Source organism: Leuciscus leuciscus, assembly GCF_965113295.1.
Source record: "Leuciscus leuciscus genome assembly, chromosome: 4".
Taxonomy (NCBI): Eukaryota; Metazoa; Chordata; class Actinopteri; order Cypriniformes; family Leuciscidae; genus Leuciscus; species Leuciscus leuciscus.
The window spans coordinates 6,933,433-6,945,277 of NC_138728.1; the positions used below are offsets into that span (position 1 = coordinate 6,933,433).

Consider the following 11,845-nt stretch of genomic DNA (forward strand, 5'->3'; position numbering starts at 1 on the left):
TGGCGTGTTGTACTTTTTTTTGTTTTTTTTTCTTGTTGATATATTTCAGTTTGCAGTGCTGGAATGATATACTAAAACGTAATGGTGAGTAAAGCACTGTGCATGTGATGCCGGTCTACGATATTTAAAGGGATAATGCACACAAAAATATCATTCTTATACCAAATGAATTGTGAATTTTGGTTAAAGGAACACTCCACCGTTTTTTTAAATAGGGCTTATTCACCTTCTTTCCTACATTTAGATAGGTGGGCAAATGCATTTTTGTCTCAGTGCATGCATTGTTTTAGTTTGACAGGGTTGGCGCTAGCTTAGCTTAGCATAATGAATGGAATCCTCTGTTGCCAGCTAGCATGTCCTGAGTAAAAGTGATATATAAAAAAATAAAAAACCCACCTAATTACTTCTTGTGGCCTGCGTATTCACAACGAGTACAAATAGCGATGCAGATTAACACTAGGCGATTTCCTATGCAGATTTTGACTTGGGACTATATTAGGGGGAAGCACAGGCGAAGCACTGCTACTTGGGCGCAGAGATATCACGCCCAAGTAGCAGTGCTTCGCCTGTGCTTCCCCCTAATATAGTCCTTAATATATAAGTCAATATCTGCCTAGGAAATCGCCTAGTGTTAATCTGCATCGCTATTTGTACTTGTTGTGAATACGCAGGCCACAAGAAGTAATTAGGTAGGATTTTTTTTTTTTTTATATCACTTTTATTCAGGACATGCTAGCTGGCAACAAAGGATTCCATTCATTATGCTAAGCTAAGCTCACGCCGACCCTGTCAAACTAAAACAATGCATGCACTGAGACAAAAATGCATTTGCCCACCTATCTAAATGTGGGAAAGAAGGTGAATAAGCCCTATTTCAAAAACGGTGGAGTGTTCCTTTAAACCTTTATTTTGATGGTCCACTTTAGATATTCTAACTATAACTTTGCAACTACATATCAAATAACTCTCATTAATTTGGAACTACATGTCAACTAAACATGTATTAGTGTATTAGTAGACAGTTAGGGTTAATAGAATAAGTTGACTTGTACTTGCAAAGTTACCTATAATCCTTGTTGGGAGTTATGTAATCAGATTACTTTTTTCAAGTAACTAGTTAAGTAACGCATTACTTTTTACATATTTACAGCAAAAGTTACCTTTTCAAATAAGTAATGCAAGTTACCTTGTTTTCCCATTTATTAACTGACAGGAGTAAGTGCAGAAATGTTGTGTGTAGTTCTAGACTAAATGTGAGCATGCATTTACTCATCTCACTTGCACAAAAACAGATTCAATATTTCTCTAAATAAAAACAGTGAGAAGCAAATACAGGTTATTTTCATTTTTGGTGTAAAAGGGCCTTTAACATTTGCCAAAAATATAATTTTTGCTGTTGTTGTTATTAAAAAACAAATACGCAAGGCCAGCGCAGATAACGCAAAAGTAATGCAATGCATTACTCTCCATAAACGTAACTAAGTATCGCAATTAGTTACTTTTTTAGGGAGTAATGCAATATTGTAATGCATTACTTTAAAAAGTAACTTTCCCCAACACTGCCTGTAATCAGTAAAATGCCTATTGGAGAGCATCAAAATAAGGTGTTAGCAGATATTAAGCAGACAGTCTACTACTATAATCAGTGATTGGTTGACATGTAGTTGCAAAGTTACTTCTAGTTAGTAGAACGTCTAAAAGTGGAATTTCGAAAATGCCGTTACCTTATTTACTTTTTTTTTAAGTAAAAGATTTTTGAGTGAACTATACTTTTAATGTCCCTCAATTTTCCTTGGAATGTTAGAATCCATCTGCAAGAATCCATGTGCACTAATAATAACCTATGCTTTTATTTCAGTCTTGCTGTTAAAAATGTAGGAAGATTCGAGGATCCTTTTATGGCTCACGCAGAAGTGCACAAGTGGTGGACACAGTCTCTGCCTTTTAGCAAGGAATCATTTCCCATCATGCACCTTAACTTGGCTGATGCTGAAGTGGAGGTAAAATGATAATATAACGGGATCCAAAAGTCTGAGATCACTCGTGAAAATGTTTTGTTTTACATTATTATAATTTAACACTACTACTATGTAATGTGAAATGTATTTGGTTTATCTCTCTTTTGCTTCAGCTGCACGAACTCCACAATTTTGTGTAAAACCTGATGATCGTCTTCTCAAGCATGATTTAAGATGATCCGAGCATCTTGAGCTTCAGTGGAACAATCTGTCTATACAGTCACATGATTAAGGTCACACATTTACTTATTTAGACGAATAAGAAATATTTCAGCAACAACACACTAATCAAAGCACAACATTTCTTAGTTAATTTTAAATTTGATTTTGAGTCCAGATTTTCTGGTCCAGTCTCAGACTTTTGGACACTACTGTGGTTTCCGATTTGTGGATGGGATCTGTTTTCTCTGTCTTGTGTTATGGGTATACACCTATCAATCTTTAATGTTTTGATTTATATTAATCTTCATTTTTCAAATGCAAGGTGGTTCATCCTTTCTGTTGTCCTTGAGCACAGACGTCAACTCTCATATGTATAGCTGTGACCTGTGTGTTTCATTGGGTTTGCAGTGAACCATAACAGGAAAATAATGAATTTTCCAGCCGGACAATGACCTATTAAAAAGCAACCAGGAATGGTTATAAAATAAAATAAAAAGGTTAAAAGTGTCAGTGAATATTCACAACTAAATTTAAGACAGTACAGTTAGTATGATACACAATTATAATCTTTATTTCAGAAGTGAAAATGTACAAGAGGAGAAAACAGTCAAAACATTAAAACCAAAGGCTTAGCTATTAAAATGTGTTACACATAGCAAATTAACATTAAAAGGGAAATCAAAATTCTTTGTAATAGGTCCCTTTCATATTCAGTAAAGCAAGTCCAATTGCTAAGCCGGAAAACACTCATTTGCAAGCACATAAAAAAAAAAGACAAATGTTCACAGCTGTGATATTCGTCTTTGGTCTGAAAGTGTTTGAATCATGAAGCGTTTGGACCTCTTTAATAATTGTTCAAAAGGAAAAGGATAAAACGGTTTCAGCAGCAGAGTGAATAAAAGAGCATCGGCAACTGATATTGACCTGAAACATCCTTTTAAAATGAACTATGCTTGGGTTGAAAATAGTCCATGATGAAGTTCATCCCTTGGAGCCTGGTTTGAGTGTGGTGAAGGGTTTGGAGTTCCTCAGCGATCCCGTCAGCTCCTGCAGGAACGCCACGATGTGCGAGTCCCTCTCTGACTTCCTCCCGTCGAAGATCACCACCACGGTGAAGTGCGGCTCGGGTCGCGTGAGGAAGTAAGTGCTCTGGACTTTATCGTCGTAAAAGTGGACCACCTTATCCAGAGCGTTGAGCTCCGTGGCGCGGTCGCTCATGATCATGATGACGTTGGGCCAGTGCGTGACCGGCCTTTCTCCGCCGGGAAGCGACACGACGGCCGGAAACTGGTCCACGCCTTTGGGGGCTTCACGGTACGAGTGCGGATGGTGGTATCCGTGTCCCTGGAAGCTCTCGGAGCCACGGTTGTCGAAGACCAAGGAGACGTTCGAAGCGTCGTGCTTGCGAATAAAGCCAGAGATCTTGCCGAAGTAATCGAGGGAGGTGCGAGCCGTTAGGGTTTTCATTTCGGACTGTGACGTCTGCCGGCTAAGAGCCTCATGGAAGTAGAAACTAAACTTGGCTAGGAGTGTCGCTTGAAGGCGCTGCAGCCACAGATAGAGGTGCGGCGGCTGCACGGCCTTCTGGGATTGGCCTCCGAAGAGGTGCTTCCTGGTCTCTCGTTGGCGTTCGAACACCTGCCCCCATGCCTGCAGTTTGGAATGGGCGCCGTGCAGGTTCAGCAGAGACGGAAGGAAATGCCACTCGGAGATCTGCGCCTGGCATCGCAGGAGCTGAGTCAACACGTCCACCTCCACCTGGAAGCTGTTCTCCAGACGGCTCAGGATTGGATGGTGGAATCTGAAAGAAATTAAATGGCCATCAGGGATTACAGATATAACCTCCTGTGAATTGTAAGGCTGTGCAATATATTTTGAAGTAAAATCAATACCACTGGTAACATGTTGGTAACTGGTCAGTTGACGGCAACCATTGACTTGATCAATGGCTACCGTCAACAGGTTACCAACATTCTTTAAGATATCTTGTGTTCGACAGGTTTGAAACAACTTGAGGGTAAGTAATGACAAAATGTTCATTTTTGGGTGAATAATCGTGCAAATTGCAAAGGCTAACTAATTCGTTGCCAGTTTCAGAGAGAAGTGTGGCACTGTGTTCATTTATACACTGTAAAAAAGTTTTTTTGTGAATACAAGTGTTTTACAAGAAAAAACTGGGTTCATGCCATGTCGTAATAACCATAATTACGAGATGACAACCCGTGAGCTTCTACCCGTGAGCTGTTCACATCCTCAGACACGGAATTATGCATTTCTATAGGCCTTATGTAGCCCCGCCCCTTTTCAGCGCTGCGCTCATGGTCTGTCTTTCCGGTTTGTATTTCCACAGTATGAAGGTAAGATCTAACGGATTTATGAATGAACAACTCGTTTTAAACTCTTCCCGGTCTACTGACATTTGATATGACATCACAATGCACATGATAACTTTCCTCGACTCTACAGTAAGTAAATCCACTTCACCTGCTAATGACTCTTCAACAGCGATGCCATACAGGTGAGACTCAAATTTTTATATCGTGCAAAAGTTCATTTATTTCAGTAATTCAAGTTAAAAGGTGAAACTAATATATTATATTGAAAATTACATGCAAAGTGAGATATTTCAAGCCTTTATTTGTTATAATTTTGATGATTATGGCTTACAGCTTATGAAAACCCCAAATTCTAAATCTCAGAAATTTTGAAAATGTTCATAAGCTGTAAGCCATAATCATCAAAATTATAACAAACAAAGGCTTGAAATATCTTCTATATAATTTTCTATATAATATATTAGTTTCACCTTTTAAGTTGAATTACTGAAATAAATTAACTTTTGCACAATATTCAAATTTTTCGAGTTTCACCTGTAGAAATATACAGATCTACCGCCAAAACAGAAGATCAAACACAAAGTTCTAAAGATGGCTGTGCGCTTGTTTCTCTGGCACATTAAGTCTATATAGCAACACTATCAACTGCGAAATTAATCTGCAGTGGTCACGTGCAAGTCAGAGCTTACAAGTAGTAATTATGAGTTCTACAAGTCGGATCGCACCTTATTTCAGTCTTTCTCCTTAAAAATGTTGTTTAAATCAATGTAACTTGTTACTTTGTGAAAATCGTTTCAAAGTAAATTGCACCAATTCTTTTTCAGTACACTTTGAAACAGTCATAAGCAGTGCCACGCTTCACTCTGAAACTGGAAGCGCATATATTTGCTGGCAAACCACCAAAATAAAAGCGCAATTTTTTAACATTTGAAAAATGAAGAAATTAAGACATAAATATTAGTATTTTAATTTTACAGTGTGCTATAAAAATGTACTCAAAACGCTATTTTTTATTTATTAAATACTTTTTTACAGTAGTTGTTTTATTGTAGTTTCTTATTTTTAATATTTTAATTAATAATAAATAACAATACAAATAATTTTACCGTGTGAATGTGGCTTATGAAAACAAGTGGAAAGTTCTTGTGGACGCCCACATTTTTCAAGTATTTCCCAAATTGTTCAACCATAAAAGGATGGTTTGCACTCAAAAAATTTATTATTTTTTACAATAATTTAAAATTCAAATGCACTTTTCCACAAAATCAACTCATTCAAGAATGATTATTTCAAAAATAGCGAATTAAGTAATCTTGAGAATTCTGTATTTTTTCATACCGCAAACTATATCAAAAACACTGAATATCGCATTGTCAGATTTTCCAATATTGTACAGCTCTATGTGTAATGGAACTCGATGATGTAAATATGAGACGATGTAAGATGGTGGACGATCGTCAACATCTCTGTAATCCTGCAATCTGTGTGTCCTGTTTGAGCTATCGACGCTGTGCCAGCTTGTTCTCTTTGCTCATTAGCTCTGGAGAAAGTCATGAATACTGCAGGGTGGCATAGAGCTCATTACATCTCCTGCATTCAGCGGCAGCGTGAAATTCTTCACCCCTGACTGATCATTAATTACATGTCTTAGCAGGCAGCCAGAAAGAGAGCATGAGGAAATGACAGAGGGAGAGAAAGAAAATTAAAAATAAAGCTCACAGAAGAATACTTCCTATGTCAGTTTAATCCAGAGACGAGCCATTTGTAAACCCTGGTGCTAGGACAAAATCCTGACCGGCCCAACACGGCGACCAATGGTGCGAGTTTGGGGGCGGGTCTATCGGTTTGGCCATTCAATGGAAGATTGGAGGAAACCTGTTTGAAAATGATCACTTTTGCAAACATGAATTCGCATTTAATGCTTTTTCTTTGTAGGCCAGCAGTTGAACGCTGATTTGTCAAGGTCAGCCTCGGCGACCCTCTTAAGCGTCACGCTGCAGGCGAGAGCTGCATCTCCGCCGAGCCGTCGGCTGACTGATTAATTGATCAGATAACATTTGGGAGATCTTGTCTCTTCTACTCCAGCGGTGACTCAACGTTTGGCATCCTTCTTTCCGTGAAGTGCAGAGTTCACCTTGAGCAGTCAGTGGGAGCGCGCTCGGCTTCAGATGTCGTTAACCAGGAGCTGGGCTCACCGACTGCTTTATCAAACATCATTTCTGATAGAACAATATGGGCATTTAAAGGTGCATTTAAGTAGTTTTTCCACTTTAAAAGAAATCATTGGTGAAAAAATTATATATATAGAGATCACACAACCGTATATGTGGTTTACGGGGACTCTCCATAGGCATAATGGTTTTTTATACTGTACAAACTTTACTGTATATTCTATCCCTGAACTACCCTGGTAATCCAGAGTTCTCGCGAGAGCACAAGTTGAATTTGCTCAGCGAGTTACTCTGGTGTCGAGTAATGATGCTCATTAAATATGCCCCTCGATCTGAGCTGCACCAATCACATCGGGTTATCTGATATAGGCGGGCCAGAGGCGAGATGACGACAGCGCTGCGACGTCGAAGTCATTAGTAAACATTGCAAGATGGCTATGGATGAACACCAGTTGTTTGAAACGGCTTTGGCCGCTACAATGAACGAGTTAGACTTGGCTTTTTATCTAAAACAGGAACGCCAAGACGCCGCTCGAATCGTTCCTTTGCTAGAAGAACGTTTTTGCTGTTTTGCCGACCGGATACGGTAAGAGTATAATCTACCAGTTAGCTCCGCTGGTAGCTAAGCGATAACTTGTTGTGATTGGTCCTAGGGTTATCCAATTGCGTGCAGTGAGATTTTCAATGGTGCCGCCCCTCGAGCTGGACGATTTTCATTAGTCGACGCCAGACCGTTAATCTTTTAGATTTAGGTCTGGATTTCCAGGCTATCCCTTAACACTAAACCTACCAATTACAGAAAACTTTCTGCATTTAAAAAAAAAACATTTAGTATGTTTTTTAAGCCATTGGGGTTTACGAGGACAGGAACATAAACCATATATATACATAAACCATATATACAAGAACACACAAACACACACTTGTTTGTGTGTGTGTGTGTGTTCTTGCATACTGTATATGGTTTATGAGGACACACATTCTTTGGATGTCATCTAGTCCAAGACTTAATTATATATTAATTCTGAATATTCTTATTCATTTATTAGGCAGATGCTTTTATCAAAAATATTTGAAATGCACCATTACATGATCTAGCACATTTTCGGCATTGTTTTAATGATTTCATCAGTTTTCTTTGAAAGTTTATTTTAAATTACCTTCATTTATTTGACTCTGAGGTGGAAATGGCCTTTCATAATTTTTTCTATTACACATCATATAGACCAGAGATACAAGCGCACAGCCATGTTTAGAATATTGTGTTTGATCTTCTGTTTTTGCGGTAGATCTGTATATTTCTATGGCATCGCTGTCGAAGAGTAATTAGCTGGTGAAGTGAATTAAATTTATTTGTTGTAGAGTTAACAAAAGTTATCATGAGCATTGTAATGTTTGAAACGGATGTCATATCAAACATCAGTAGACTAGACAGGGAAGAGTTTAAATCGGGCAGTTTATTCATAAATCCGTAAGATCTGACCTTCATGCTGTGGAAATACGAACAGGAAGACAGAACACAACGAGCACAGAACTGAAAAGGGGCGGGGCTACATAAGATCTATGTAGTGTTTCGCTAATAAATTAAAGGTGAATGTGAGCAAGGCAAGCCAAGACTCCCCCTGGCGGTGTAGATAACACACTACAACACAGAGTCCCACGCACACACACACAACGATCCTCAATCTAAAAATGAATGTTTCTCAAATCATTTCAGTAATATATGAAATAAAAATTGATTTAATAATAGTTTCTCAGAATAATGAAACTAAAACAAAGTCATAACGAAGAATCTACAACTCTCTCCGTTTCTCACCTGGAACTGTACTTCTGTAAAACGGTCTCCAGCGTGCTCACGAGCTCCTCAGAGTTCACGGTCTTCTGGCTACCCAGAGAGTGCATCTTCTCGTAGAAGTCCGCGATCTCCACCCTGGCCTGCGTGAAGTGACACAGCTGCTCGGACAGGTGAGACAGGAGGTCCTCCAGGTTTGGAGACGAGCCTCCGGATGTGTGGCGGCCCATGGAGACCACCTTCTTCAGTTCGTTCTGCAGAGACGTATAGATGGTTCTGATGGAATCCTTACGGCTGAAGAACGACTGACCACCTGCATGACACACAGACATTAATATGATGGCATTAAAACAACACAATGCTGGAGAGTTTCAAGCCAATAACAGACCAAACTGATGGTGATGTATTATGTATGGCCACATGGCGCCATCTGCTGTATTTAAATGATACACCATGGGTTACATTTTGTTTTATGGCATGTCCAAAAAATATTACATTAGCCTGATACATGCACATTCCAATTTAAAAAAAAAAAATTTTTTATATGTACCAGGGTAATACCACATGTTTGGCATATTCAAAACCATGACATTACCATGGTTACATGTACTAGGATAATACTATGTCTAAAAAGCCACGGTTTTACTATGGCATGTCAAAAAGCATGGTGTTATCCTGGAACAGGCCCGAAAACATGACCTTACATTGATGTTACTGAATGATTAGCATAATAAACGTGTGTAGTGTTCAAATCTGATACATGGAAGCAGATTTCACCACAAAAATGATTTGGTAAATCAAAATTATGACATAAAATTATAATTATGTATCATGAAAAAGTTAAAAAAAAAAATGGTCAGAATTATAACTTTTTGTTATAATTATGACTGTCATAATTTTGACACTTTGTCAATTGACTTGTCATAATTTTTACTTATGTCATAATTGACATTTTATCTCACATCTTCAAATTGTTTCAATTTCGATTATTTCATAATTTAGACTTTTTACAATAATAATTAGGTGATTAGGACTTTTATCTCATAATTTGGATATTTCGATTTAATCTCTTATTTAATTTCTTTATGTAAATTTCGATTATCTAAATTATTTCTCTTTTTTTTCTCTTTATTATTTTCTAATAATTTCATTCGTTATAATGTCACTTTTTATCTCATAGTTTTGACTTTTTATCAACTTTTGTCGCATTATTTAAACTTTTTATAATAATTATTAGGCAACTAGGTCTTATCAATCTCACAATTTTGACTTTTTAATGTCAACATTTTGATTTAATAATTCTGACTTGGTATCTTATTTCAACTTTTTAATGTCAATTTAAATTTTATCTAAATGATTAATTTTCTTATCTTGTAATTCCGTTTGTCATAATGTTACTTCGTATCTCATACTTCTCATAATTTAGACTTTTTATCATAACTTTTGTCTCATAATTTTGACTTTTATAGTAATAATTAGGTAATAATACTAATTAGGACTGTCATAATTTTGACTTTGTCAATTGACTGTTTAAATTTTGATTATTTCATAATGTAGACTTTTTATAAATATGACTTTTTAATCTCATAATTTTTAATCTCATAATTTTTAATGTCAAAATTACGATTTCATCTGAATTATTTATTTTTATCTCATAGTTTCATTTGTCATAATGTCACTTATCTCATAATTTAGACACTTTATGTCATGATTGCATGTACCAAAGCATGTTTTTGTTTTTTCAACTTTTTAATGTCAGTTTTGATTATCTAAATTATAAATTTTTCATCTAATAATTTCATTTGTTATAATATTACTTTTTATCTCATAATTTTGACTTATCATAACTTTTGTCTCATAATTTAGACACTTTGTCATGATTACAATATACCAAAGCATGTTTTTGTTTTTTCAACTTTTTAATGTCAATTTTGATTATCTAAATTATTACTTTTTTTATCTAATAATTTCATTTGTTAGGCTATAATGTAACTTTTTATCTCATAATTGTGACTTTTTATCATAACTTTTGTCACATAATTTAGAAATTTTATGTCATGATTACAATACCAAAGCATGTTTTAGTTTTTTCAACTTTTTAATGTTAATTTTTGAATATCTAAATTATTACTTTATCTAATAATTTCATTTGTTGACACTTTTTATCTCATCATTTTGACTTTTTATCATTACTTTTATCTCATAATTTAGACATTTTGTCATGATTAAAATGGCAAATCATGTTTTGTTTTTTCAACTTTTTAATGTCAATTTTGAATATCTACATTATTACTTTTTTTATCTAATAACTGCATTTGTTATAATGTCACTTTTTATCTCATAATTTTGACTTTTATCATAACTTTTGTCTCATAATTTAGACACTTTATGTCATGATTAAAATACCAAAGCATGTTTTTGTTTTTTCAACTTTTTAATATCAAGTTTAATTATCTAAATTATTACTTTATCTTTTTCATTTGTTATAATGTGACTTTTTATCTCATAATTTTGACTTTTTATGATAACTTTTGTCTCATCATTTAGACACTTTACCTCATGATTAAAATACCAAAACATGTTTTGTCTTTACTTCTTATGTGGTGGAAATGGGCTTCCAGAAGCCCTCCCCCACCCCCGGGTAACACCAGAGTATTTTGATGTAAGGAGTAAGGATACAGCATCAGAAGTGCTTCTCTCATACCTAGCTTCTGGCCGAGAAAGGTCATGTTGTGGTAGGCTTTCTCTGCGGCTGCCAGGTGTGCGAGAGCGGCCAGAAGAGACCCCCAGATTGCCCCTGCACTCTTACTGGCGTCCTTCTCCTTCTCCACATAATCCTTCGCCCTGTCAAACCAGAACATCCCGAGCTGTGTGAAGAAGCTCTCGAGCACGGCTCTCTCTTTAGGAACCGGCCGCAGTTCCTCATCGCGCGGCGTGTCACACATGATGACAGGCACAAATCAGCGCACTTGCGCTCGCAGCTGCTGCACATTCACGCGACAGCGTTATTTAATGAGCGCTAAAACTGTTCGACGCGCGCGTAATGTTGTGTCCGACAGTCGCGGTCGCTAGAAAAGACCATAACAAACCACACCAACGAGTCTGAATGGCTCAGATCGTTCTCTGCAGGTGAAATGCACATTCTTAGTGCTAAACGCCACCATGACACTTTTCAACGACAACACTACGGCAAGCCAAAGGAGACAAATACGTCTGTATATGAAACGCGAATCTAATACAAAAGCAAAATGCAGAACATTTGTATTAAATTTTATTTAAATATAATATATTTGGACATCATTTTATATCTCTATATCCGTCCATTAAACCTTATTATATTGCAAAGACTATTCAGACGATTCAGAC

General features: G+C 36.6%; 1 protein-coding gene across 1 annotated transcript; it reads right to left on the reverse strand.

Moving 5' to 3' along the window:
• Positions 1–2,728: 2,728 nt before the first annotated feature.
• Positions 2,729–11,671, reverse strand: kics2 (KICSTOR subunit 2). The gene is made up of 3 exons (XM_082167088.1): positions 11,184–11,671; positions 8,504–8,792; positions 2,729–3,981 (listed from the first exon to the last, which is right to left on the reverse strand). Exons 1-3 carry the CDS (start codon positions 11,422–11,424, stop codon positions 3,162–3,164), a joined length of 1,350 nt encoding a protein of 449 aa, XP_082023214.1. The 5' UTR covers positions 11,425–11,671; the 3' UTR covers positions 2,729–3,161.
• Between the last annotated feature and the right edge of the window lie 174 nt (positions 11,672–11,845).